The sequence below is a fragment of the Desmodus rotundus genome, chromosome 10 (genome assembly GCF_022682495.2).
Source record: "Desmodus rotundus isolate HL8 chromosome 10, HLdesRot8A.1, whole genome shotgun sequence".
Lineage (NCBI taxonomy): Eukaryota > Metazoa > Chordata > Mammalia > Chiroptera > Phyllostomidae > Desmodus > Desmodus rotundus.
This window is the reverse complement of record NC_071396.1, coordinates 38,402,740-38,429,909: the sequence shown is the minus strand read 5'-3', so window position 1 is coordinate 38,429,909 and position 27,170 is coordinate 38,402,740. Positions and strand designations below refer to the sequence as shown.

At 64.3% G+C, this 27,170-nt stretch overlaps 1 protein-coding gene across 3 annotated transcripts; it reads left to right on the top strand.

The window, feature by feature from the left end:
* The first annotated feature begins 1,789 nt into the window (after positions 1–1,789).
* On the top strand, positions 1,790–26,210 carry ADAMTS7 (ADAM metallopeptidase with thrombospondin type 1 motif 7). Of its 3 annotated transcripts, XM_053913377.2 has the most exons (25): positions 1,790–2,114; positions 6,415–6,770; positions 7,449–7,614; positions 8,624–8,817; positions 9,393–9,476; positions 9,677–9,801; positions 10,349–10,498; positions 11,491–11,634; positions 14,469–14,613; positions 15,002–15,094; positions 15,444–15,589; positions 16,539–16,708; positions 16,908–17,047; positions 17,917–18,037; positions 19,413–19,657; positions 19,892–20,033; positions 20,453–20,579; positions 20,859–21,072; positions 21,235–22,437; positions 23,186–23,338; positions 23,669–23,842; positions 23,926–24,072; positions 24,359–24,521; positions 25,451–25,524; positions 25,878–26,210. In XM_053913377.2, exons 1-25 carry the CDS (start codon positions 2,012–2,014, stop codon positions 26,046–26,048), a joined length of 4,950 nt encoding a protein of 1,649 aa, XP_053769352.1. In that variant the 5' UTR covers positions 1,790–2,011; the 3' UTR covers positions 26,049–26,210. The 3 variants fall into 3 exon arrangements, with proteins under 3 accessions (XP_053769352.1, XP_053769353.1, XP_053769354.1); XM_053913378.2 differs by lacking the exon at positions 25,451–25,524; XM_053913379.1 differs by lacking the exons at positions 1,790–2,114; positions 6,415–6,770; positions 7,449–7,614; ... (1 more) ...; positions 9,393–9,476; positions 9,677–9,801 and adding an exon at positions 9,886–10,007.
* The last annotated feature ends 960 nt before the right edge of the window (positions 26,211–27,170 follow it).

Genomic DNA, 27,170 nt, shown 5'->3' with positions numbered 1-27,170 from the left:
AAATTGAAAATAAATTACTAAAAAAAGTGGAGATGATTGGAAAAAGCAGATTGCAGATCCAAGTAATCTCTCACTTAGCAAAAATAAGGCCATCTATGAAGGTAATAATGTTTGATACCTTGAAAATGTTTTTTCAAACGTCCTGTATTTTCTAACGTCCTATAATACAAGTGTGTACTTGCATAATCATAAAAAAGGTTATTTTAAAAAACAGATGAAAAAGAAAAAATAAAGTAAAACAAGGGTCGGACTTTAAAATGGGACCCACGTGTGCACACCACTTTACCATGCGGCTGACAGACATGAGACCGAGTGAGTGACAAGTCAGGAAGCTCGAGGAAGAGGGGCCGGCTGAAGGGTGTGAGGGTCCAGGGGAGGAAGAGTCTCTAGTCCCCTTTAAGTCCCTTCCCAGCTGTGTGGGCTGGGGCTGCTCGCTGAGGAAGACAATGATAACAGGGTGGGGGGAATTCACCAAGCAATGAGGGGAAAGCCCTCAGCTCTGCCTGCTGTGGAGGCTTTCTTCTTCTTCTTCCTCTTCTCCTCCGCCTCCTCCTTCTTCTTTTTTCTTTTTGTTCTTATTAGTGTTGCTATTATTGAGAGGCCAGGTTGAGCCGGGGTTTGCTGAAGGGCCAGGGATGGAGCCGTGAATGCAGCCGACGAGGGAAGTGGGTGGCAGAGCAGGCCAAGGGGACGAGGGACTGGAGGGAGAAAAACGCACGGTGTGACCGCCAGGGCGCTGGGAGGGTGGGAAAGACAATGGGTCTGGTCTGAGATAGGGACGCCTGATCTTCAGGTGTCAGAGCAGCAGCAGCAGCAGCGTCAGGCGGCGCCTGGGCTGCGGCCCTGCGAGCTGGTGGCGGAGGTAGAGTGGAAGGCCACCCTGGAGGAAGTCAAGGAACCGAATGGCAGGGTGCTGCACAGGTCCCCCAGGAGGGCAGAGGGGCTCCGGGTGCAGCTTGCGGGAGTGACGGTTAGTCTGCGGGCCTCAGGGGGCAGAAGCTACTACACAGAGGCTGGCCAAGGGTCAGGGCAGCCCAGGTGACCCACACGGTCCTGGTCCTGAAGAGCAGAAGGGGAGGTCCCCTTGGTGGTGTGGGAGAGGGAGGGGGAGCGTCCTGGGGGCAGACCCGAGAGGGAGCAGGCAGCCAGAGGCCGGGCTGGGGCAGTGGCAGGACATGGCAGCGGGGTGGAGGCACAGGCAGGCCTGGGATGTCAGGCTGGGTTGGCGGGGCTCCAGGCTCTCAGGGGGGCCCTGTTGAGAGGCTGCGGGCCCGGCTTAGCCACATGCAGACATACACTTGGAGTTGAGGAATTGGGGACCCCGCCTCGCGTGCGAAAAGGCTGCCCACTGGGGGCGACCCAGGCCTCTCTCCTGAGGTGGCCTTGGAACAAAATTACCTTGGGACATCCACCCCTCCTTCCCCGGCCCTCAGGAGGCCGCCGTGTCCCTTTCCGAGGAGGGGCAGGGCTGCCCGGCCGGGGCGCACACCGAGGGGCGCATACTCAAGCACAGATTGGGGACCAGGCAGGAATTCCGGAAATTCCAGATTCTTTGGGGGGTCTCCCAGAGCCCAGGCTGGAAGAGCCGGCTCAGCGCCACCAGCAGAGGGCGCCCTCAGCCCACGGGCGGTGGGTGGGTGTAAGTCTGCGGGGCTGACCCTACGCTGCCCCTGGGGAGGCTGGTGGGGAGGAACGGGGCGGGGGCAGGAGCCAGAGCGGGGCGGGGGCCGGCGGCCGCCCCTCCCTACCACCCTGCTTCCCACCCACCTCCTTTCTTTCTTTCTTTTCTTTTCTTTCTTTCTATCTCCCCTTTCTTTCTTCTTTCGCCCCTTCTCGCTCCCTGGTCTTTTCTTCGCCTCCGCGGAGGGCGGGTCCTGCAGCCTTTGTTGCACGCGGGCGGAGTCCGGCCGACCCGGAGCTGCAGGCGCGCGGCCAGTGGTGCAAGTCCCAAGCCGGACCCGGACCGGCAAGAGAGGAGTGAACGCAAGGAGGAGGCTGAGGGGTGGCCAGCATGCCCGGCCCGGGCCCCCTCGCCTCCCACAGCCCCGCGCCCCTGCGCGCCCTCCTCCTGCTGCTGTGCGCGCTGGCGCCCGGCGCGCCCGGACCCGCACCAGGTGGGTGGGCGCCCCGATCCCCGCCTCGGCGCGGCCCCTCTGTCCTCCACGGACCCCTGGCTCGCCCCTCGCCGCCCCCGGGTGTGAGGAGGGACAGGGTGGGGTGGGGGGCCTTCCAGATCCGACTCTGCCAGCGGCCCTGCCCGTGCGGGAAGAAGTCTCTCTCTGCTCCTGGGCTCCAGTGCCCCCAGCTTGGGCGCTGCAGCGCGCGTCCCTCCCGGGGTCTCTCGTCCGAGGGGCTGCACAGAGCACAGTCTACACGCAAAGGAGTCGATTTCTCACCTTCCTCCGTGCGCCTGTGTGGAAAGCAGGTTGCAAGGCGCTGCGGTCCTCCTGTCCCCCGGCCGCCCCCCGCCTCGGAACGGCCCGCGGCCCTCGGTGGGGTCCGGTCTCGCACCGCCCTGCACTTCCTGCCTCCGCCTCGCCTGGCCGGCCTCCGACGAGCCTCTGGCCGAGGAGCGCCTGGCGCGTCCGGAGCAGCCGAGCAGCCCGCCTGGGGATTTAGGAGCCGGGGGTGTGGGATCCCCTGGTCCCGCTCGCCCGGGGAGCTTCTGGTCTGATGGGGCGGGACGGTGGGGAGGGCCGAGCAGGAGAGGCCTGAGGACTATGACCTTTGGGTGGGGGCTGGAAAGGTGTCTGGGGGTGGGGACTGGTTTAGGCCTGCACGCTGAGGGTAGGAGACCTACTACGGAGCCGTTGCTTTGGGGAGCCGGTGAGCAGAGTAGCTGAGGGGAGCAGCGTGGTAGGGGTTTTGTGGGCAGCAATGTGGGACGTGGAGGAGGAGCAAGCAATTATTGGGCGTTTACTCGGTGCCACCCCACCAGGCAGGTGCTGGAATGTCCTTTATGGATGAAGGGGCAGGCTCATCAAGAGTGACTTGCTAGCCCGCCCCTGGGCTTCCGAGAGCTTGCTGAGGGAGAGCCCGGTGATGGGGGTGGGGGTGCGGGAGCAGGAACGTGGTTCCCCCGGCGCCGGCGCCTGAGCCTGAACTTGGGTCCAGCTCTCCTAGCAGCTGTGGAAAGAATGCTGGGGAGGGGTCCCCTGTGGTCAGGGCTCTCTCTACCTCCTCTGCAGGCCAGCTGACCTCAGATGAGTGTGGCCACCATGCTGCCCAGCAGGGCTGCCGGTCACCCATTTGTCGAATAGGGGTTATAGGGCTCTGGTAAGGGTTGAGTGACAGCCTGATGGCCTCCACGTGGTGGCCATTATTTGTATGGATGGACCAGGCAGACCCAGGAAGATTAGGGAGTCCTTGGGAGCTGCCATGTGTGGGTGCAGACAGGGCAGGCAGGCAGCCCCCCACGGTGGAGTGTCTGTGTCGGGCATGCCCACAGATATGTAGTGGGGTGAGGGGGGCCTCCCGTTCTGCTCACACTCAGGATGCCTGACCCTGAGGCCATGAACTTTCTGCCACTGTCTTTGCAGATGCCCCGGGAGACCTAGTCTGGGGGTCTGCCCACTGAATGCAAAGACTTCTTTGGGGCTACAGTGCACGGCTTGGGGTCACCTTTAGGGACATGCGACGGTCAGACAGACTTGGAGTTGCTGGGACTGGCGCCCAGCCACGTCCCCACCAAAAGGCTGAACCCCACACGGGAGCCCCGTGGGTCTCACACCCGTGCCCGCACATAAACACACATGCACTCACCCTGGTTATTTTTTCTCTTTGGCAGGAGCTCTAGGTCGTTTGAAGGGCTGGACCATCCTGCAGGTTCTTGACAGGGAGGGGAGGGGACACCTCTAGTTGGTGTTTCCTTGGTAGAAGCTCCAAAATGACAATTCTGTCACCAAAGAGTGACAGTCAAAGCATTTAACACCCGCCAATCAGAGCAGATGAGGCCACGGGCCCCTGGCAGTCCCGCCGAGTGGCCGCTGCTGCCATCCCGCATCCACTCTGCCCGTCCCTACCCCGTGTGCCAATCTAAAGCAGGTTTTCAGAAAACTGGCTAAGTGTGCTGGAGAACTTCTGTGGCTAACTTTCACTCAAACTTAGCTCACTCTTGCTCTGGGCCACCTGCTGTTCTCATCCCTTAAGTATTGACTCCTCTAATTTCTGCAGTCTCAGGAGTGGGTATGACTATCACGCCCATTGCACAGCGGGAGAAACGGAGGCTCTGTGTGGCGGGTGGCCCAGCTGGCAAGCTGGTTCCCTGTGCGGTCCTCCGAATGTCTTTGACCTGCAGCTTATCTCTCCCTGGCCTCTGACACCTTTCTGCATCTGTATCGCTCACCTGGAGTCTGTGTGGCAGAGTTGGCCCGGGGCCTAGAGCGGAAGTTTTCAACAGGAACCTATGTCCCCAGGGACTTGGGTCCCTCCCCGGGGCACTTTTTGCAGCTCTGGGGCCCATTTCTCTGCAGTGATTCAGATTCCCCAGTGGCAAATGGACTTCTTTCCTGTTTCACCCACTTTCCTGTCTCATTCCGGGATGGCTGTTACCTGCAGTAGCTCCTGTCCTCCCCTGGGGAACTGGGCGCTGCAGGCCTAATGTCATCAGTGCCCCAGCTCTGTGACTGTCCTCGGCCTCCAGGCCACACACTATCAAGCGGCTGAATTGGGACAGAGCCAGGTCTTCCTCTGTTCAAAGCTCACACCTTTGACAAGGTGCTGTCACCCCTGCCTCTCATTTCACAGGACGCGTATGGGGCCCAGGCTTACCTTCTCGCCCGTTGTACCCGTAGTCCTAGCTTTTTGGTCTTTTCTGGGAGTCTACCACCGAGATGCCCTCCTCATCTTCGTGGTCTCTGTAAGGTGTCTGCGACGGAGCTTTTCTCCCGCACCGTCCATCTGTGGGTGTCCCCTCCCGGCATGTGCACCTCCTCAGCACTGTGCCAGGGGTGACGTTCCCAAGGTCCCTGCACCCTGTGTTTTGAGGGCAAGGACAGTGTCTTGTATATTTTCCTGGGTGTCGGGCACCTCACACTCCTTCACAACCCCAAATGCCATGGCCGGGAAGGTAACAAATGTAGACAAAGACGAGACTGGTGAGGAGACATTTTTCTTGACCCACTTCTTGTTTTCCCATTTTTATTAGAGATTCAGTTCTTTGCTGAATGAAACACAAGTGTGAAGCCAGAGGGCGATCTGTACTCAGCTGCAGCATCGTGGGAAGACAATAGGGACTGGTGGGGACTGAGGCAGCTGGGGAACAGCAGCCTGCACTACAGGAATGCTTCTGAGAAGTGGTCATGGAGGCCTGACCTGGAGCCATGATGAGAATTTTCAAGGAGAGCTGAAAATTGAGAGTTTGGGGGTACAACAACATCTAATTAAAAAAAAAAAAAAACCTCTCCTGAGGATATATGTTTATTGATTTTAGAAAGACAGGACGGGGGATGGAGAAGAGAGTCATTGGTCATACCCTATACGTGCCTGACCGGGAATCAAACCCAAAGCCTTTTGGTGTGTGGGGGGTGATGCTCAGAACAACCACACCACCTGGCCAGGCGGGAACGTGGGATTTTTAAACATTGACGACTGATGAAATACTTTCCAATATTTGTGTCAGCCAAAAGCAACACCCCCGCAAAAAAAAAAAAAAAAAAAATCAATGAGCCGACAAACACAGTGTGCGGCCTCAGTTGTGGGAACATTCCAAATGCCCTCAGGACACCCGGGCTGGCGCTTCCTTGGATTATCCAGCCCAGTGGCTTCCCCATGCCAGGCTCCCACACGGTTACATCAGGACCCTCTGAGGGCTTAGGAAAGTACCAAAAAAGCTGATTCTGGAGCCGCAGAGCCCTGGGCACCTACAGGCTTGCAGGGCGCCCCAGGTGTTACTTACGTTCAGCCGGATACACTTCCAGTGGGGGATTTCCCAACTTCCCTGAGGCTCTGGGTCGTAACACAGCTTCCCGCAGGGTTTCCTGGAGATGCTGATTCAGTGGAGATGCTGATTCAGTCCGTGCCTCTGGGTCAGGGCACAGAAACTTGTTTGTAAGGAATTCTTATCTGAGAAGCCTGGGAAATCCGGGCACTGGTGTCCTCCTGAAAATCAGAGATAGGGGCGGTGGTTCAGTCACTCAGTAAGTCACCAAAACCAGCCCTGCCTCCTGTGTTCAGGGCCGTTTTCTTGGAGCAGGGTACCAGAGGGTTGGCCTGGGGTTGTGGTAAGCAATGGGGGAGGGGGGCGTCCTCAGCAGGGGCACCCCACCAGTGTGTCCAGGGCATTGGGCAGGAGGTCTGGCAGGACGCAGACTGGATGCCTGCCAGATGCAGCCTGGCCTAGATGGAGCTTCCGTCTGGGCTGCGAGCACAGGGCGGTTTCTGCTCCCTGGAGACCTCACGGTTTTCTCCCTGCAGGGCTGGCGGCCAAGGGGCCGGAGGCGCTGGACATTGTGCACCCGGTGCGCGTGGACGCGGAGGGCGTCTTCCTGTCCTACGACCTGTGGCCACGTGTGCTGCGCAAGCGGGCCCTGTCTGCGTACCCGGCCGTGCGCGCCTTCTATGAGCTGCAGTTCCGCGGGCGCGCGCTGCGCTTCCACCTGGCCGCCAACACACGCTTGCTGGCGCCCGGCTTCGTGAGCGAGACGCGCCGGCGTGGCGGCCTGGGGAGCACCCACATCCGCACGCGAGTGCCTACCTGTCACCTGCTGGGTGAGGTGCAGGACCCTGAGCTGGAGGGAGGCATGGCAGCCATCAGTGCCTGCGACGGCCTGGTGAGTACCCCACCCTCACCTCGGGCTCAACTGGTGGCTTTGGCCAATTCACTTCCCCTCCCCAAGCCTCAGTAGCCACCTTGGGAGTGAGAGTGCAAGCCTCTTTGTTCTAGGAGGATTGGGTTCCCAACTTTAGTGTGAGCTAGAATCACCTGCAGGCCATCTTGAAACACTGTCCCACAGGCTAGGACTGTGGGGCACTTGTGACGGCCTCCCAGAGGGTGCTGGCGATGCAGGTCCAGAGACCCACTTTCAGAACCACGGCATTCATGCAGATGAGGTAGCTCAGAAAGCGGCGGAGCCCCTCTTCCTTTGGAGTGTGGCTTTCCCTCCTCCAGCAGGCCCTGGGACCAGTGAAGAACATGCATGTCCTGCTGGCCGTGAGCGTCTCCAGAGGAGATGGCCGGCTGCCCAGCCAGCACGGCTGCGTGGGACTGCGTGGAAGACACTGTGTTGCTCCATTGGGACCAGACTCAGTAGTCTCTCCGAACAGCATGCAGGGCGGGTGGAGCAGCTTTAGCCTGGAGCCTTTGGCTGCATGACAGCGCAAGAAGGACATTCCAGGCAAAGGGCACAGTGTGAACGCAGGCCCGGTGTGTCCACGGCCAGCCGGGAGTAGGGATGGGAGAAGAGCAGCCAGGGCCGGCTCTCCCCGTGTGACCGGGAACTTATCCCCAGAAAGGTGTGTTCCGACTCTCCAACGAAGACTACTTCATTGAGCCCCTGGAAGGCGTCACGGCCCGGCCCAACCGTGCCCAGCCGCACGTGGTGTACAAACGTCAGGCCCCCAGGGGGCAGGCGGAGCAGGGCATCTCCGGGGCTCCAGGCACCTGCGGGGTACAAGGTAAGGTGCTTATGGCAGCAGGGCAGGCACATGGAGGGCCTTTCCTGAAGCCTCCGTTCCCATCCTCATGCCTGGCTCCCCTTGGGCCAAAGGGACACAGAGGGACCAACAGATACATGTAGTAGCCGGTTACCTCTATGTGCTCCCAGGCCTGAGGCCTTTGCCTCCCAGGCCTGCCCAGCTCATCTCCGATACAGAGCCCTCTCCCTGCGGTCTCCTTGGCCACGCCCAGCTTGGGGCGTGGCCTCTCTGTGCCCCGCCCCTCGCTGCCCACCATTATTCCTGGAGTCGCCAGGCCAGGCCAGGCCAGGACCGGCCACATGTACTCCATCAGGGCAACTAACCTGAAGCCTCCTCCCTCCCCTCCCCACTTGGGTCCCACCCAAGAATAACTGACCTCTGGTACTGGGGACCTAGCGCAAGGGCCAGGGCGGGTGCAGAGCTGTCCGCCAAGGGCACCCAGGGCTTGGAGGCCGCTTGCCAGCGTGCCGACCTCAGAAGCTGCCACGGCTCAGGGACTCTGCTGGAACAGATAAACGCTTCTTGGCCTTGGTTTCCCTGGCTACATACAGCGATTCCTCCCTGATCCTCAGCCTCCTGCAGAGGAGCAGGCCTCCCGGAGGGGTCGGGGAGGGGTCAGCATGTGCTGGGATGCACTAACCCCCCCCCCCCGGGGGGGCGGTGCCACATGGGGAGACGGCTGGGGACCTCCTGTCTCGTGGGCACGCTGCTTTACTGTGTCATGTCCACCATCGTCAATGGCCCCTGAGCCTACCTTCTGAGGCTGATTGGAGTATTCCTACGTCCAGTCGGTGACCCCCAGGGTCCCAGACCGGAAGTAACAAAGTCATGGTCACATGGTACAGCTCAGGGGCCCAGCCACCCTGGGCATCCAGGCCTCTTGCTTCTGACTCCAGCGCTGTCCCCGAGAGCTCGCTTAGCAGAGGCTCTGGTGCCCTGTGGGCCAGGCCCACCTGATAGCTTCCCCCACGCTGTCCGCGGCCCACAGCGTCCCTGGAGCAGGCATCCTGGTGGCGCTGGCAGGAGCGTTCGGAGCAGCGGCGCCGGCAGCTCAGGCATCTGCACCAGCCTTCAGTCAGCCAAGAGAAGTGGGTGGAGACCCTGGTGGTGGCTGATGCCAAGATGGTGGAGTACCACGGGCAGCCTCAGGTGGAGAGCTACGTGCTGACCATTATGAACATAGTGAGTGGCCGTGGGTAGGGGTGGCCCTGGCGGGGTGGCTGGCAGGCTGGTCCCTAGGCTCAGGCCCCCAGCGGGGGTGGGGGGACAGTCTCCAGTCTCTTGGGTCCAGGGAGTCCCTGGGAGGAAGCTGGACACCAGTGAGGCTTTGGGGGGCTGTTGGCATTTGGGAGGCAGCGTCGACCTGATATCCCCATTATCGGGGCTCTTGTGTCCTCGGAACAGAGTGTGTTTGGGTCACTCCTATTGGAACTGTGTTTTTCCGGTCAGAATCCCTAGAAGCCAGGTCACAGCTGGCCTGGCCTGCCATCCCTGCCCACCGGAACCCTGAGGCCTGTCCCCAGCTGTGGGCTGGCTGTTCTTGTTCTGAGGGAGCTGTAAAAGAGCAGAGGACTTTACCCCGCCCGTTCCCTGCACCTTGCACCCCTTCTGTCTTTGGGGGTGGCCTTCTGTCCTGGGCTGAGCGGGAGCCCCCACAGGTAGCTGGGGGAGGCCTGTGAGCCTGGGTGTCGGCTGGGGGTGGGGAGTGGCTGCCCATGTCCTAGGGCCAGAGTGACAGCCTGACCTCCATGAGGCAGGTGGCCGGCATCTTCCACGACCCCAGCATCGGGAACCCCATCCATATCACCGTCGTGCGCCTGGTCCTCCTGGAAGACGACGAGGTGAGCGGCTGCGTGCACGCATGCATGCAGAAGGCAGAGTGGGGGTCTCCGCATCCCCAGACGGTATCATCTGTCCCCCAGTCCCTGCAGGAGGAAGGGGCACCATGCTGTTCTCCCACTGCCCTCTCTGGGCATCGGAGTCCTGCTTGTGCCTTTGGAGCCCAGGGGCAGGCATGACAGGCCACACTGTCTGCCCGCAGGGGGACCTAAAGGTCACACACCATGCGGACAACACCCTGAGGAGCTTCTGCAAGTGGCAGAAAAGCATCAACATGAAGGGGGACACCCACCCGCTGCACCACGACACCGCCATCCTGCTCACCAGGTGCTGCCAGCTGGGAGCCCAGCCCTGCTCCCAGGGCCTCATTCTGCGGGGCGTCGGCTGGTCAGCGCGCGGGCCGGTCTCTCTGTTCAGAAACAATTGCGGATTCTCGTGCCGGTGTCAGAAATGATACAGCGAGATACGTTGTAGCATCTGGCGTCTCCGTGGTGCGCTGGCCCAGCCGGGAGTGGGCACGGAGCCGGGCACAGGTCTCACTGGGATTTCACCAGGGCCACGCTCACCCGTGTGTGTGTTTTGCTCCAGCCAGTCTGTGCAGAGGCAGCGCTTGTGAATCCCACGCGGGGTTCTTCTCCCTCAGCCGGGCTGTGACAGATCTGTGCAGGGTCCGCTCCCCGGGCCCACAGGGTGTTCAGCGGAGCCTGGGTGAACAAGGACACACGCGTCCCCAAGGCTGCTGTGCCTGCCCAGCGTCTTGGAGCAGGGGGGGGAGGGGCGGGTGCCCTTCTCGCTCCCCTCCTGGGGCCCCTGGCTCGGGCGGGCCTGGCACCAGGCCAGGTCAGCCTGAACGCCCTTCTCTCTACCGGTGCAGGAAGGACCTGTGTGCATCCATGAACCAGCCCTGTGAGACCTTGGGCCTGTCCCATGTGGGGGGCATGTGCCAGCCCTCCCGCAGCTGCAGCGTCAACGAAGATACGGGCCTGCCGCTGGCCTTCACCGTGGCCCACGAGCTCGGGCACAGGTACCCACAGCCCCCAATGCCAGCTCCTGACCTGGGGGGCACTGGGCAGCCAGGCCCACATGCATCAGAATCCTAAGGAAGGGGTGCCCTGGCTATCCCCTGTGTCCCCGGGTCCCTACCCACAGCTCTGGGGAACAGGAGAGAGGCCCTCGGGCGCCCGGAACAGGTCTCCTTTGACCTGTTGGGTCAGAGGCACTGGCAGCCCCTCCCCCTTGCCCTCTGATGCCGCATACTTGGCTCAGCGGCCTCCCCAAATGCCTGCACTTCCTGCCGTGTGGCCCGAGGCAAGCACCCTGCCCCCTCTGGCCCTGCGGCTGCTTGAGGCTTAACCCGTGGCCTGTGCCGCTGCTTATGAACGTGGTAGCCTCTCTGACTATGTGGGGTCCCCAATGGTCAGGGTGTGGGGGTCACCGCTCAGATGCTGTGGGCTCCCTGGCTCACAGCCATCTAGGCATGGCCTTGAAAAGCTGCCCTGGCAGTAGAGATGATGCTCGTCCCCAAATCTGCCACCTCCTGGAGGACTGAATGAGGTCTGAAAGTCCTCTGTATGATGCCTGGCACATAGTAGCTTCTCCTCACCTCCTTTCTAAGGACGGTCTCTGGAGGACACCACTTTTCCGTGAGGAAGCAGCTCAAACACCCTTAACTCCGGGACACAGCCTTGGGACGAGGCCCTGGGGGTGGGAGGGCCCGTCAGACTGTTCTTGGTGGGAGGGAGGTGGCAGGGGCCACAGCCAGCTGCCACGGCCAGGCTGCTGCGCCCCGGGGCCCCGTGGGAGACTAGCCTGGTCTCGCCCATCTTCTAGACTAAGGAAACGCAGATCTGAGAGGGAAAGTACCTTTCCCAGGGCCACACAGCTGTTGGGCTGATGAGCCAGCCTGGTACCCAAGGGGGCACCATGCAAGCCTGGGGGGCGGGGTGGGGCGAGGCTGGCGGGCAGGCGCCTCTGGGGGCTCGCAGCTTACCAGCGGGGGGCCTGGCTCTCCTGCAGCTTTGGCATTCAGCACGACGGCAGCGGCAATGACTGCCAGGCGGTGGGGAAGCGGCCTTTCATCATGTCTCCGCAGCTCCTGTATGACACCGTGCCCCTCACCTGGTCCCGCTGCAGCCGCGAGTACATGACCAGGTTTCTCGAGTGAGCACCCCTCCCCCACTCCCCTCCCCGGGCTGGGGCCCTGCCCTGACCGGGGGCAGCCAGGCAGGGGGCTGGGCAGGGGGCAGGAGGCTTCCTACTGCACTGTGACCCCCACTGGAACAGTGTCGTCTCGTCTTCCTGAGATTGTTACTTACACCGAGTTTCTTCCCTGTTCCGTGGGAGGCCTGTCTTTCACCTGCCCCCGGGGCCTCCTCCTTGCCCTTGGTCCTCGTGGATTTTTGCCTAAACTGCCAGCAGTGTGGGTTCTGGAAGGCGGTGGAGAGACACCCCACAGTGCCACACTTTTCTAGACGTTGGCTCCCTGGGGGGTTTGTGCACAGACTCTGGCCCCCCCGAGAGCCGGACTCCTGAGTGTGCCTCAGACCCTGGCTCTGGCCCAGGCTTCCAGCCCTGTGGGTGGACGAGGGACCTGCGCGCAGGAGCCGGGAGCACGGGGTCATGCGTCCCCGGCGTTCTCTGGGGGGAATGTGAGGGTTCACCGAGCAAACGTGTGTTACAAAATGCCGACCACATGCTCTTATCGCACTGCTAAAGGCCAGTGATGGGAGGCTCCGAACTGGGAAATGGGCCCGGGCAAGGAGTGAGCAGGGCTGAAAACCCCCGGGGAGTGTGGGCCGCCTCCCCCCACGGGGGCAGAGCAGGAGCTGCAGAGGGTAACAGCGGCTGCTGCCACGGTGCCCCAGGGCTTGTTCTAGCTGCTTCCACCCAGGACGCTGCCCAGCACCCTGGGTCCTGGACAGACAGACAGACGAGTCTCTGTCTCCGTTCAGCAGCAGGAAAGCGTGAGGGACTTGGCTGGGGGCCTGGGCGAGTGTGGGAGGAGAGGGTGGACGCCTGAGCTCCCCGGTGTCCCAGGGTTACAGACACGTGCGGAGGGGGAGCCTCACCCGCCACGGTCGGCCGTCCAGAGGGCCAGGCAGGCGGGGGAGTGTCACAGGCCCAGGGCAGGAGGAAGGAGAGGGGTGTGTGGACAGGGATTGTGACACCAGCCTTTCCCCCGGCCCCCATGCCCTCTTTCTGCTGGGGGCGGGATGGGAGCCAGACCGTGCCAAGTGGGGCCAGGCAGGCAGTGTTCCCTGGTCTCGGGGTGGGGGGGGCCTCTGAGGCGCTGGGGCAATGCTCCCCGCCTGGGCCACCCCTGCTGGACTGTCCTCAGACCCTGCACGGAGATGGTTACCGGCCTCGTAGCCGCTGGTGCGAGCGGTGCCCAAGTGACCTCAGAGTCACTCCATGTGCTACAGGAACAGCAGTGAAGTGTACAGATGAGGCCCGTCCCACCCAGGGGGCACACAGGTGGCAGATGGCCCCATGGGTGCATAGGAATTGGGAGAAGGGCGCCAAGCCTTCCTGGGGTCAGAGACGTCGTCTCTGAGAAGGAGCCTTGAAACCGCCCTCCACACCTACTGGGCGTCGGGAGGAAGAGGGGGCTCCAGGCGGAGTGCGGGGCGCAGTCGGGGAGCCTGGAGGCCAGGCTCGCTCACGCTTGCCCCCAGAGCCAGGGCTCCCACAGGAGAGAGGCTGGCCATAGCGTGTGTCCCGTCCCGTGCCGTGCTGCATCCCACGTCCCCACTGACGGTGGGCTCGCTGAGCAGGACCAGGGGCCGGGGGGGGGGGGGGGGGGGGAGGCCCCTCCGCAGGTGGTGGGCAGCTCTGTGCTGCGTCCTCAACTCCTCAACGCAGGAGCCAAGCCCTGCCTGCTCTGTCCCCTCAGGGGGTCACCAGCCTGCTATAATTAGAGCGAGAAGGAGCCTGAGGGGAAGGGCTGACAGGCCTGGAGTTCCGGGTGTGTGGGCCCCCCACGGAGGAGCCAGCCTGGCTGGCGGTGAGCCGACCAGAGGAAGGAAGTGCTGGCTGCCGGCCACCTGTGAGGTTCTCCCCAGTAGATGCTGCTATTTCCACCTCTGTGGCTGGAGGTCCTGCAGGCAGCATCAGCCTCGTGCGGGCGAGGGCACAAAGGCCAGGAGAGGGTGAGGGATGGCCCAATGCCTCACAGCATCCATAGTCCCGTAGAGAGTGGGACTCGACTTCCCATTCCCTGGCCAGCACTGGGTCCCAGCCAGGAAACGGGCTGCTTGTGGCCTGGAAGCCCCCAGGCTGGGTCTGAGTCAGGGGTGGGGGAGCCCGCCAGTGCCCTTCTTGAAGAAAAGAAGGAGCCCCAGGCCAGGCTGACCTCCCCCCAGCAGACACTCTGTGCTGGGGTGCAGGCCAGGGAACCGCCAGAACCAATGTTTCTCCCCGCCAGGCCTCAGTGCCATGCCTCTAAACTCACATGTGGGGTGAAGCGTTTGAGGCTGGGCTCCCAGGGGGGTGTGGGGGAATGGCAGTGGGAACACCCAGCAAGCAGACACGTGGGGAACACAGGCAGCCTGGGCCTGGCCTCCAACCCTGCCCTTCAGAGGCACTCCCCCCGGCCGCCCATGGCCTGGGCCGTTGCCCAGGACAGCTCTCCTGGGGTGTCAGCTGCACTGAGATGCTGCCCAGACCCCTGGGGGACCTGCAGGCCCTGGGGGGAGGGGCGGGGGCTGCAGGAGGGCTCAGCCGGCAGAAGGTTCTGGGGAGGAGCCTTTGGGCTGGGTCTGGAGGGGAGAAGCTTCAGGTGCAAAAGGGAGAGGAGCCGCTGGGCAGAGGCCTGGCCCTGTGGAGTGGGTGCAGGTTGTGTGGCCGGGGGCCCGTGGGCTGTGCTGGGGTCACAGGACAGGCTGGAGTGGGTGTTCCTGACCTTCCTGTCTCCCCACCCTCTGGCCCCCCAGGGCCTCCCTGGTGCATCTCTCAGGCTGCCCTCCTCACCCCGTCCTCCTGTCCCATCTCTGCAGCCAGGGGTGGGGCCAGTGCCTGGATGACCCGCCCCCCAAGGAGGTTGTTGAGCTCCCCTCGGTGCTGCCCGGCGTCCTCTATGACATGGACCACCAGTGCCGCCTCCAGTACGGGGCCGCCTCTGTGTTCTGCAAGGACATGGACGTGAGTGTGGGGCGCAGGGGCGGGGACGGGGCACACCAGCCTGCAGCCCCCCGGGAGAAGCCTCAGGTTGGGCGGCCACGGGCCCCGGGCTGAATTCTGGGGGGCCTGTCAGCCACTGGGGGACTGTGGGCAAGCCCCACTCCCAGAGCTGATTCCAAAAGGTTAAATAAGACGGACGCTTCCGGGTCCTGGGGAAGGTCGTCTGAAGCAATGGTCCTGGGCTTGTCACCCAGACCCCGTGCCTTCCCAACATGGGCTGGAGGCTGCTCCTGCCGGCAGAGCCAAGCCTCAGGGGGCCCCGCAGCTCCGCACGGTGCAGAGGGCACAGAGAAGGCATATGGGGCCCCGGGGACTTGTGGTGAGTGTGGCCCGCGCCCTTCTCCCGCAGAACGTCTGCCACACACTGTGGTGCTCTGTTGGGCTCACCTGTCACTCCAAGCTGGACGCGGCTGTGGATGGCACCACCTGTGGAGAGAGCAAGGTACAGGGGCCTTGGCCAGCCGGTGGGAGGGGCCCACGTCCCGTGGTGTCCGGGCTGGGGGCCAGCCTGGCCCACAGACTGGTGATGCTCTTAGCAGACCCCTGGCCCTCTCCAGCCCCAGCCCCCATCTGCAGAATGGAGGCGTAGGGGCTTCATTCCATGACTCTCCTCAGTGTCTTTAGCTCAGAGTCAGCCCCTGGGTCCTGTGTGGCTGGAAGGGGACCTCCCCTACCCCTTCTGTCCCTCCCCTCTCTACCTTTCCAGGCCTCCCACCCACGCCTGTTTCTTACTACGGTGAGCATGACTGATAGGTTGGGGGTGGCTGCTCTACCTGTATCTGTCTCGGCAGTGGTGTCTGAACAGGGAGTGCGTTCCTGTGAGCTTCCAGCCCAAGGCAGTGGACGGCGGCTGGTCCGGCTGGAGCGCCTGGTCCACCTGCTCGCGGAGCTGTGGCGTGGGTGTGCAGAGCACGGAGCGGCAGTGCACCCGGCCCGCGTGAGTGTGGGGCCTGGCGTGGGGGCCGGGGGGTCGAGGGCTCTGTGCAGAGGCAGTTGACTGAGGGAGCCTGGCTCTGTCCCTGCCTCCAGCTGTCCCCTTAGAGGCCAAGCCCAAGTGTCCAGCCTCCCCGGGCCAGGCCCAGAGACTGGAGGGACCTAGCAGAGCACCCAGGACAGAGCAGCAGGTGGCTGGAGGGAGGCAGGAGGGGACAGTGGCCAAGAGCTTAGACCCTGGCCTTCGATGGAGCAGGGTTCCAGCCTCCCCTCCACAGCTCACCCCTTCTCAGGGCCTCAGTTTTGGGAGAAGCTGCTCAACACGGTCCCGGTGGAGCCGTGGGTGGGGTCAGCACAGCTAGCCCGCCAAGCATCAGAAAACAGGAGCCACTTGGTTGTATGGCAGTGGACCTGAGAGGAGAGCAGGGACAGCTGGGAGCAGTGGTCAGTAGGAGGGGCACCAGGTGACCTGGGCCTCAGACTTGCCATCTCAGAGAGTGACGTGAAGATTCTGAGGCCTCCTCATGGGGCTGCCCCCAGGTGTGGGGTTTAAAGCCGGCCCCACACAGGTCCCTGTGTGGGTCACAGACTGTGGCCAGGACCCCTGCCTCACCCTGGCCCCCAGTCGGAGCCGGGTGGGTGCACATGGGCCGCTCAGGACGCAAGGTCCCCTCAGCTGGAGACTCGAGCAGCCAGCGCTGGTCATGTCTGCAGCTTCTCAATAGCCTTCTGCAGAGGCAGCCCCAGCCCCATGTTGTAGGTCGCAGATGAGGAAGCCAACCCAGAGAGGCCAATGGCTTGCCCAGGGTCACACAGCCACAGGGTTGAGGGCAGGGCCAGGCTCCCCGCTGCTTAGACAGCCAGAGGGGTGGGCGGCCAGCAGGGGGCAGTGTCCATAAAGTTGGGCAGTAGGTGTCTGTGCCTGCGCTCAGCCCCACCCGGCTCGCCCACAGGCCCAAGTACAAGGGCAAATACTGCGTGGGCGAACGGAAGCGCTTGCGTCTCTGCAACCTGAAGAAGTGCCCAGCTGGCCATCCCTCCTTCCGCCACGTCCAGTGCAGCCACTTCGACACCACGTTCTACAAGGGCCGGCTGCACACGTGGGTGCCTGTGGTCAACGACGGTGAGTCCTGCAGGCTCCCCGGGGATGCGGGCCCGGGCTGCTGCGCCCTGGCCACCAGGGGGCCCCCCTCGCTGCACCCACGGCATTTCTGTGCTGCTCGCCCCAGGCGGCCCTCCATGCCTGTCCTGGAGGTGGGCTTCCTGGTGGACCGTGACTCCTTCTACGTTGTCCTTGATGGCTCCTGCACTTGGGCCCCCAGAGAACCCCTGCGAGCTGCACTGCCGGCCCGCAAACGAGTCCTTTGCCGAGAAGCTGCGGGACGCTGTGGTGGACGGCACGCCCTGCTACCAGGGCCGGGCCAGGGCCAGCCGAGACCTGTGCATCAACGGCATCTGCAAGGTGAGCAGGGAGGCGCTCCTCTGCAAACCCCGCCCCCGGGTCATATTCTGACCCGCCCCTGGGAGGGGCTTGTCCTGCCCCGCCCACAGCAGCCTGAATGTCCCTCCTGATTCCCTGGCACCCTCCCCAGGCCGCACCATTAGGTTTTCCAGCTGTGACGGTGCCACCTTAGATGGTCCCCGTCACTTTTCAGCAAAGGCCCTCACTCCTGGCACCCTCTCGATCAGGCCACATCCCCACCCTAGCCTGTGCGTCTGGGCCTCCCCATCTGCACTGGCTGCCCTGGGCTCTGCTGAAGGCACCTCACCTGGTTGTGGCCGGGACATGAGAGCCCAGGCGGGGACTGGACCTACCCCTGGTTGGATGACCAGGTTTCCCCCAGGTTTCCTGTGAAATAGAGAGGGGGCCGTATCCACATCAGCAGGTCACATGAGGTCACTCACAGGTGGTTACCACCTGGGACATTCAGGGCTCTGCACCTGGCACTGGGCGCTGGCGTTTGCTGGTGGTTCTTAGTCACTTCCAGCAGGAGCCATGGCCTCACCTCTGTGACATGTTCCAGCTGCTTCCGGGAGGGGAAGCCTCGGAGGCCTTGAGGCCTGGGCTCCAAGGCGGAGAAGCAGGAGGGCCTGGGACACTGATTTCTGTCCACACCGGTCACCCACGGAGTGCCAGCTCCCCTGCCAGCTGCCCCTTACGTGGGACCCGTCCCCTCTCTGTCTCATGCAATCTCACGACGAGCCTATGCCGCTGGGGGGTGTCTCATGCTTCATACCCAAGGAAACTGGGGCTGGGAGAGGCAGCGGGGCGGACCTGGGTGCCCTGCTGAGCCCCAGGCCCCTGCACTGGGCCCCCTCCGTGTGTTACAGAATGTGGGCTGCGACTTCGAGATCGACTCAGGTGCCCTGGAGGACCGATGTGGCGTGTGTCACGGCGACGGCTCCACCTGCCACACCGTGAGAGAGACCTTCCAGGAGGCTGACGACAAGGGTACAGGGGTGGGGGGTGGGGGAGGAAACCCCCCTGGTGGGTCCCCACCCAGGCTGGAGAGGGGGAGCAGGGAAACCACCGAGCTTGGTCCAGGATCCAAGCAGGAGTTGGGACACTTGGCCCTGGGGAGTGGCCTATCCCCACGGGGCCTCTTCCTGCCCTCTGGGGCCCAGGCTGGGCCCATCAGCCTCAGAGGACCCTCAGCTCCACCCCCTCACCCGAGGGTGTTTTACATACATTGTTTAAGTGCCAATTATATATCGAGAGGGGGAACAGAAGGTGATGTGTTCACAGTCAGACACGGGGACAGAATCTTTTAGCCTCACAGATGCCTCGGAGGGAGGCCCAGAGGTCTGTGAGAGCCCCAGGGAAGAAGTCTCTGACCTCGAGAGATCAGGGAAGACTTCCTGTAGGAGGCGGCAGCTGAGCTGAGTCATAGAAGACTCAGAAGGCAGAGATAGGACCCGTGTTGGCGAGGCGGTGAAAGAGCTTGCACCAAACAAAGCCCAAAGGCAGGAAGCGCCCGTTCCCTCTGGGGCATGTGAGGAAGACAGGGCTGCCCTAGGGCCGTCTGTGCTCGGCCAGGCAGCTGTGGCCTCATTCTGGAGGAGCCGCCCGGCACAGCGGTCAGAGCTCAGACCCCACAGCCTGATGCACAGCCCAGCAGAGCCCGTGGGCACGTAGCTTCACTGCACTGGGCCTCAGCCTCCCCACCTGTGCCATAGGGATGTGATGGTGGCCCTTACCTCACAGGGCGGTTTCACGCCTGAAGTGCTAGGAGGAGCTGTCCCAGGCGAGGGACAGACACTATGAAGTGAGAGGACAGACGGCCTGGATGGAACGAGGACGGGTGTTGCAGGGACAGGCCCGGTCCACTTGTTGTTTTTTAGAGAGAGGGGAAGGGAGGGAGAAAGAGAGGAAGAGAAATATCAATGTGTGGTTGCCTCTCATGCGCCCCCTACTGGGGACTTGGCCCATAACCCAGGCATGTGCCCTGACTGGGAATCGAACTGGTGAGCCTTTGGTTCACAGGCCAGTGCTCAATCCACTGAGACACACCAGCCCAGGCCACACTGTTTAGAAAGGTCACGCTGGCCCTGAGGGCAGGGCATGGGCCTGCTGTGTGGCGAAGACCAGCCACAGTCTCTGGGACAGGGCGATGGGACCTGGGTCTTGGGCACGGCCTCTGAGGACCCCTTGGGAGGTGTTGGCAACCTGGGGCAGGTGAAACCATCTGCTTCTGGGGAAGCTCAGAGTCTTCAGCTCACGGTGGGATCCTTGGCATCAGACAGCGGGGCTGGCGGGAGGAGAGGGGAGAAGCTGGAGGTAGTGGCACCAGCCAGCTCACGTCCATCCGCACCACCCTGGCCACCAGGCTACGTGGATGTGGCGCTGATCCCAGCTGGCGCCCGGGACATCCGCATCGAGGAGCTGGCCGAGAGCACCAGCTTCCTGGCCCTACGGAGCGAGGACCCGGGGAAGTACTTCCTCAACGGGCACTGGACCATTCAGTGGAACGGGGACTACGAGGTGGCGGGCACCACCTTCACCTATGCACGCACAGGCGAGCTGGAGCAACTCACGTCCCCCGGGCCCACCGAGGAGCCTGTGTGGGTCCAGGTGTGTGATCCCAAGGCCCGGGTAGGGGAGCGGAGGTGGAGTCCCAGGGACCCCGGGGCAAGAGAAGGTCTGGGGCAGTCACAGAGCCTGGCTCCAGCCCACTCCTATGCTGGGGCCTCTACCTCAGTTTCCCCACTTCTAAAGTGGCCCTGGGTCCTAGGGGTGGCTGGGTGGGCTCCCTTAGGATGGTTGTCTTGTGCTCATGGGCCTCCACCCTCACCCCCCACCTCCCAGCTGCTGATCCAGGAGAGCAACCCCGGCGTGCGCTATGAGTACACCATCCACCAAGCAGCCGAGCCCCCCGGGCTGGGCCTGTCACCCAGGTTCTCTTGGACCTACGGGCCCTGGACCAAGTGCACAGTCACCTGCGGCACAGGTAAGGAGGTAGCCTTCGTCTCTGGGGCAGGGACCCCAGCTTCAGCCTCCAGCTCACTGCTTATTGGTGGGGCCACTGTCAGCCTGGCTCCTGGGTCCCTTGGATTTGCACGCCAGCAGCGGCAGCCGCAGCCTGTGGAGCTCTGGCCACATGCCAGGCACTCATGTGACCTCCTGTCATCCTCACACCGGGCTTCCGGGAGGGTGTCGCTGTCACTCCCATTTACAGGTGGAGACTCTGAGGGCCAGAGAGGCTGCTGCCCAAGGCCTCCCAGCTAGGAAGCCCCAGCCCATCAAACCCTGTACTCTGCTCCTCCCAGGGGTGCCCAGGGTTGGGGCTGGGGTCCTGTTCTGGGAGGGCTCTGGGCAGAGAGGCTGAGGCCCTGTCTCTGGGTGCCACCAAGTGCCATGTCCCTGCAGGCATACAGAGGCAGAGTGCGTACTGCACCGAGTGGCAGGCGGGGCCTGTGGACGACCGATACTGTGACCCCGTGGGCCGGCCCGATGATCGCCAGAGGAAGTGCAGCGAGGAGCCCTGCCCCGCTCGGTGAGCTCCCGACCTCGGTCCCCCAGGCTTCTGACCCCCAGGACCAGGCCCCACATCGGGGGTGCAGGGGGGGGGGGGGTCTTGGGCTTTCCTCTCAGGGCTGCGTCCCCACCCAGCCTGCATGTTCCCGGTCACTTGTGTTTGGGGACCTGTGGGGACACAGGTCCCCTAGGTGTTCGGTGGCAGGAGTGAAGGGGCACTGGGCTGTGGGGGGCCGGCCCAGACTGGGCACCCTGGGAGTCCAGCCAGCCACACGCAAGCTCCCCCTGCACCCTGCAGCTGGTGGGCCGGAGAGTGGCAGCCCTGTTCCCGCTCCTGCGGGCCGGGGGGCCTCTCCCGCCGGGCCGTGCTCTGCATCCAGAGTGTGGGGCCGGAGGAGCAGAGAGCCCTGGAGCCACCTGCCTGCAAGCACCTGCCCCAGCCCCCGGCCGAAAGCCCCTGCAACTTCCACGTGCCCTGTCCAGCCTCCTGGGCCGTGGGGAACTGGTCTCAGGTCAGCGTTGGGACGGGAGGGGCCTGCCCCCAGTGCCGCTGTCAGTCTTGGAGGGCTGCAGGGAGGCAGTACCACCTGGGGAGGGCCCAGAGGGTGGTGGGAGGGAGGCTGGGGCCCCACGGGTGCAGCCCCTCTGTGGCCTGACCCCGGACTCCCCTGCAGTGTTCCGCGATGTGTGGGCAAGGCACCCAGCACCGAACAGTCGTCTGCACCCACGATACTGGGGTTCCCTGTGATGAGGCCCAGCGGCCAGCCAGCGAGGCCGCCTGCTTCCTGCCACCCTGCCTGCAGGCCCTGGACCCCGAGGGCTCTGGCAGTGGCTCCTTTAGCTGGAAGCTGGACACCGAGGTCAGCGTCACCCACTACCACCTGGCCCCCCACACTCCATCCCCTTCCCCACTCAGCAATACCATCGAGGAGGAGGAGGAAGAGGAGGACGCTGCCCAGCTGGGTCCCCCGGGCCCCGTCTTCGTGGACGACTTCTACTATGACTACAACTTCATCAGGTTCCATGAGGACCTGTCCTATGAGCCCTTCGAAGAGCCCGGCCCAGACCCAGCGGGCACAGGGGACTGGACGCCCCCACCCCCGAGCGGCCCTGCCGAGCCCCCCGCCGGGGCCCCCGAGCTTCCTAGGGACGAAGACCAGCGGGCAGTGGAAGATCTGTCCCCTTGCCCCGGCCAGGCTGGCCACTCCACACCACCACCTTCGGAGCAGACACCCCGGAGTCCCTTGGGCAACTTGTTGCCTGAGGAAGACCCCCCCATGGAGGCCCCTGACACGGAGCCCCCCAGCTTACCCGGGCCCCCCACTTCGGTCAGTGAGGCGCCTGCCGCCCCCGGGAGCCAGGATGAGTTCCTGGTCAGGGAGCAGGGCCCGAGCCAGCTGCCCCCTCCACGGTGGGAGGTGACCAATGAGGTTTCCGAGGATGAGGAGGAGGACCCTGAGGGCCGCCCGGTGCCACCCCTGCCCCAGACTCCCACCGCCGCCTCTCAGCCAGAGGCCCGGGGCTGGGACCGCTCCCTGGGGCCCGGGACACCCACGTCCCCAGCCTCAGGACTGGCTCCGCCAGGCCTGCACAGCCCAGCACCGCCAGAGACCTTCCTTGGGACTGCCCCCACAGGCCCAGAGCACAGGCTTTGGGGGGCCGCCCTGAGTCCAGGACCCTCGGGCCAGCCCAAGACCCCCAGCCCTGAGGCACCCCCCAGCTTGGCGCTGCCGTTCACACCAGCCACAGACAGTCTTGCCAACAGCAGCACAGGGCCTGAGGCCCAGAGCCCGGACCCCAGCCCGGCCGAGGAGGGGCCCCCCTTGGACCTGCCCCTGGCCAGGAAAGCCAGCTGGGAAGTGGGGAAGTGGAGTGAGGCAAGTACCAGGGCCATTGGGGGGCCTTGCTGCCTCAGTTTACCTTCTGAGTGTTGGGGGTGGGCAGGGGGGCCCCATCTCCCTGTGTCTCTGGAGTCCTCAGAGGCCCTTCCCTGGCCAGCTCAGGGCCCCCAGGGAGTCAGGGCAGCACCCACGAGGCACAGACAGGGCCCATCCTCTCCCCGCCTCAGGCTCAAATGCCCCAAGGACAGGGCGCTCACCCCAGACTGCTGGGCTTCCGGGACAGTCCCTCCCCTGCCCAGGCCCCTCTTGCCAAGTGGGGCCCAGCAGGGCTCCCGGGGCTCACCTGGCTCCTCTGCATGCCGCTGTGGCCCTTCCACCTGGCTCTCCCCTCCCAGCTGTACCCAGCTCTCTCTGGGCCTGCAGGGGTCTGAGCGGCAAGGAACCAAACTGCCTCCCCCCAAACACACACGGTCCCCAATTGTCACTGCAGAAGTGAGCTCTGTTCAGGTCCCCAGCGCGGGGGTAGGACGGACAGACTCCCTTCCCAGGTGGTTCTGTCCGGACAGCTGGGCCCCTCAGCTGTTTCCCGTGGGCAGGGACCGTGGCGCCCAGGGGACTCACCGTGTCCTGGGGAGGTGGGTGGAGGAGCCTATTTTGCAGATGAGGAAACCGAGGCCCTGGCTGCGCAGACACCTTCTCTCCCAGCGGGACCTGTAAGGGGGGGGCGGGACCGGGGGGGGGGGGAGGACTGCCCCGCCCTCACGGCCTCTGGCCCCGCCCCCAGTGCTCGACCACCTGCGGCTTGGGCGCCGTCTGGAGGTCGGTGCACTGCAGCTCAGGCCGCGAGGACGACTGCGCCCCTGCTGGCCGACCCCAGCCTGCCCGCCGCTGCCACCTGCGGCCCTGTGCCACCTGGCACGTGGGCACCTGGAGTAAGGTGTGTGAGTGACCACTCTGGGCGTGCCTGAGCCGCGGGCGTCCAATGCCCTGCGAGTTCCTGGCTTGTCCTGTGTTCGCATCTTTGCTGGTGGCACCCTCCCCAGACCCGTCCCTTGCTGGCCGCGTCCTTTTTCCCTGTACTTCCCACCCCCTGGGACCTCAGTCTCACCCACCCTCCCTCCGGCCCATCACGGGTTGGGTAGCCCCAGGCCTTTCCCTGGGACTTGGAGAGCCGGTGGGGGGGGGTTGGCCTGATGCCGGCCCTATACCACCCGTGGTTGGGCCATGGCTGCGCAGCGTGCCCACATGCCTGTCCTCCGGCCCCCAGTGCTCCCGCAGCTGCGGCGGAGGCTTCTCAGTGCGGGATGTGCAGTGTGTGGACATGCAGGACCTCCGGCCGCTCCGCCCCTTCCACTGCCAGGCCGGGCCTGCCCAGCCGCCAGCCCGCCAGCCCTGTGGGGTGCAGCCCTGCCTCACCTGGTACACCTCTTCCTGGAGAGAGGTGAGGCCTGGGGGGCGGGGGCTGGGGGTGTCTCGGGCCCCAGCTCTGCCCTGACACCCCCGCCCCGCGTGTCCGGCCCTCAGTGCTCCGAGGCCTGCGGCGGCGGGGAGCAGCAGCGCCTGGTGACCTGCCCAGAGCCCGGGCTGTGTGAGGAGGCGCTGAGACCCAACAGCACTCAGCCCTGCAACACGCACCCCTGCACTCAGTGGGTGGTAGGGCCCTGGAGCCAGGTGAGGGCGGCCTCAGCGGGGCCTCGGGTGGGCGGCACGCCTCAGGCACTCCGAGGTCCGAGACTCCGGTCCTTGTCCCCTGGCTGCTGAGTGGCACTGGGAAGAATGGAGCCTGGTGGGCCAATCCGTCCTGAGTGGGGTGCAGGGGACAGGGACGGGGCCAGACGCACCTGGGGAGTGTGAGGGGTGCGGCCGGGGGCAAGGAGAGGCTGTCAGCCGCTGCTCAGGTGCCTCAGGCTGGCTGGCCAGTCAGGGGTGTTCACACCCCTCCCCCTGGCCCCCGCAGTGCTCAGTGCCCTGCCGGGGAGGCGTCCGGCGGCGTCTGGTCAAGTGCATCAACACCCAGACCGGCCTGCCGGAGGACGACAACGACCAGTGTGCCCACGAGACCCGGCCCGAGAGCTCCCAGCCCTGCGGCACCGAGGACTGCGAGCTGGCAGAGCCGCAGCGTGAGTGTGCCCCCCACCATGAGAGAGCGGGCGTCATCCAGCTGTCACCCCTACAGCAGGGGACTGTGCCAGGACTGGACAGGAGCACAGGGAAGGGGCCCGGCTTTCTCTAGCTTGGGAGGGATGGGGGCAGCAGCCTGGCCCCCCAAGTCGCTGCGTGAGGTCGGGCCAGCTGCCTCCCTCAGGGTCCCTGAGAGCCACCACCCCCTGCTCTGGCTCGAGTGAGCAGGGCCTCCCTCCCAGGGTCCTGGAGGAAGGGCCTGGGGCACACACAAGTGCTTGCACACTCACTCACACACACACACACACACACACACACACACACACACACACACACACACCCCTGCAGCCGGATCCCAGTGCTGCCCACACAGGAAGCTGGCCTGGAGGCCCCCTGGGCCCCCCACAGCTCTGTGGCCGTGGGCTGCACTTCCTCGTCCCTAAAGCTGACAGTCCCCCTCCGTGAGGGAGGGGAGGACACCCACGAGGACTGGGGGGCGTGGGGAGAACGAAGGGCCCCGGGGGCTGGTGCTCGGAGTGTGGGTGTGTTCCCACATAGCCCCGTGATGCCAGGAAGTGGGTGCAGGGCCGCCTGTCACTTGAGGGAGTCAGCTGTTTGTCCCGGCCCCTAGGACACTTGGGGTGGGAGCCCTCAGGGCTTTGGGACCAGGCCCAGTCTGCCTGGAATCCCTGCTGAAAGGCCTCCCACCTGGCCCCTGCCCTCTGCCCTCAGCTACCTCAGCCCCTCTGCACTCGGCCCGGGGCGGCTGCCAGTGGCTGGCGCTTGCCTTGGGGGAACAGTTGGGTCACTGCTGCTCTGGGCCCCTCGGTCAGGAACCGAGGCCCTGGGGGACTGAGACCAAGGACAGGCCTGGCCTGGAGGGCTGGGTGGCTTTGGAGGGTGGCTGAGCCCTGAGCTGTCCCGACAGAGGAGGTCATTGCTGGAGCCAGCCGGGAGGTGACTTGGACGCTGAGATCCCGGAGTCCCCAGGATATTGTGATGGTTCGTGGGGGGGACATCTGGGAATCCTGGAAACTCCAGGGTGTGAGGTCACCGGGCAAGGCAGCTGATGGCACAGAGAGGGGCAGGGACCAAAGAGGGAAGCGCCCCCCAGGGGTTCGAAAGGAACAGGGCAGATGTGTGGCTGGGAGCTGCTGCCGGAAGCCAGGGTGGCTGCCGCCCGGGGAGGTTCAGGCCCTCGGGAGGTCTGCTGGGCCTGGCGGCAGCTGAGCACACTCAGCCACAGTGGGGGCAAGGTCGGCCCTGGGGGTGGGGGGCTTGGAAACCAGCACTTCCCAGAATAGCTGGGAGCACAGGCCCCGCCCCAAACCCACCACGGCCCCTCCCGCCCCCAGGCTGTGAGCGGGACCGCTTATCCTTCGCCTTCTGCGAGACCCTGCGGCTCCTGGGCCGCTGCCAGCTGCCCTCCATCCGCGCCCAGTGCTGCCTCTCCTGCCCCGCGCCCGGCCGCAGCCGCCACCGGCGGGCCGCCCGCCGCTGACCCCCTCCCTGGCGGGGCGAACTGACAGACAGACGGACCACTGACAGCCGCACAGACCTCAGTGCCCACTCCCCCTCGCGCCCTCATGGTGCTACCCCAGCCCCTGCCCGTGGCAGGCTGGGGACCCCCCTCAAAAAAGGTATTTTTTTATTCTAACAGTTTGTATAACACATTATTGTTATTATTATTAATTATTATATACACAAGCATCTACCGTGTCAGAGTGTGTCCTGGCTTCCTCTTGGGCAGCGGGAATGTCAGGTGTGAAGCTCCGCTCACTCTTTCCCCCCAAGAGGGGCCAGCTGGGGCCCTGGGAGAACCACAAGGCAGAAGACAGGCCCAGGTGGGCAGGAGGCTGTGTCCTGGGGGAGGCGTCTCCAGGCCCCCTGTGAGGTCCTCAGACCCATTTTCACAGGGACTGCCCCCAAGGCGACTGTGGCCCTAGCTCTCTGGTCACCTGCACAGAGCAAGGGGGGCGGGGGCTAGGGTGGCTCAGCTGGGCTTTGTTAGCCTCTGGTTGGAGGGAGGAGGGAGACACAGGCTGGGCAGCCATGCCTTTCTCCCCCACGGACCTATCCCCAGCATCTCCAAGCTCAGGGCCCAGGGTGGGTGTGGGGGGCTATCCTGCGGTCCCACCACCTGGCACCTGCCCCCCTCCCCCCGCCCACAGCCCCTTCCAGCCAACCTGCTTCCAGAGCCCGACTGGTGCACGGGGCCCATGGGCCTGGATGCTTCCAGGTGTCCCGGGCCCTGTGGCCCCTCCTGGCCGGTGCATGTTGGGGACAGAGGGGACACTGAAAACCACTCCTTGGGGATCGAGACCAGAGGCTGAAGCATCGGAATTGGCTTTTCTGTAGAAGGGCAGGGAGCTGAGCTGTGGCTGCCCCCCTGGCAGTAACCGGGTGCCTTGGGGTGCTGGTGCTCTCTGACCGCCCATCACCCCATTTGAGACCAGAAGCCCAAGGCTCTGCGGGAGGGGACGGGCCCACGGCACACACCCAGCCAGGCTGCCAGGGCAGGGAGCCCCACCCGCTGCTGAGCTCTGGGCGCCCAGGCCAGGCGGGAAGATGACCCTGAGTGGGCCCCATGGCAGCCCCAACAGAGGGCAGTCTGTCCCCAGTCACTCAGGAAAGCCAGTCACTGGGGG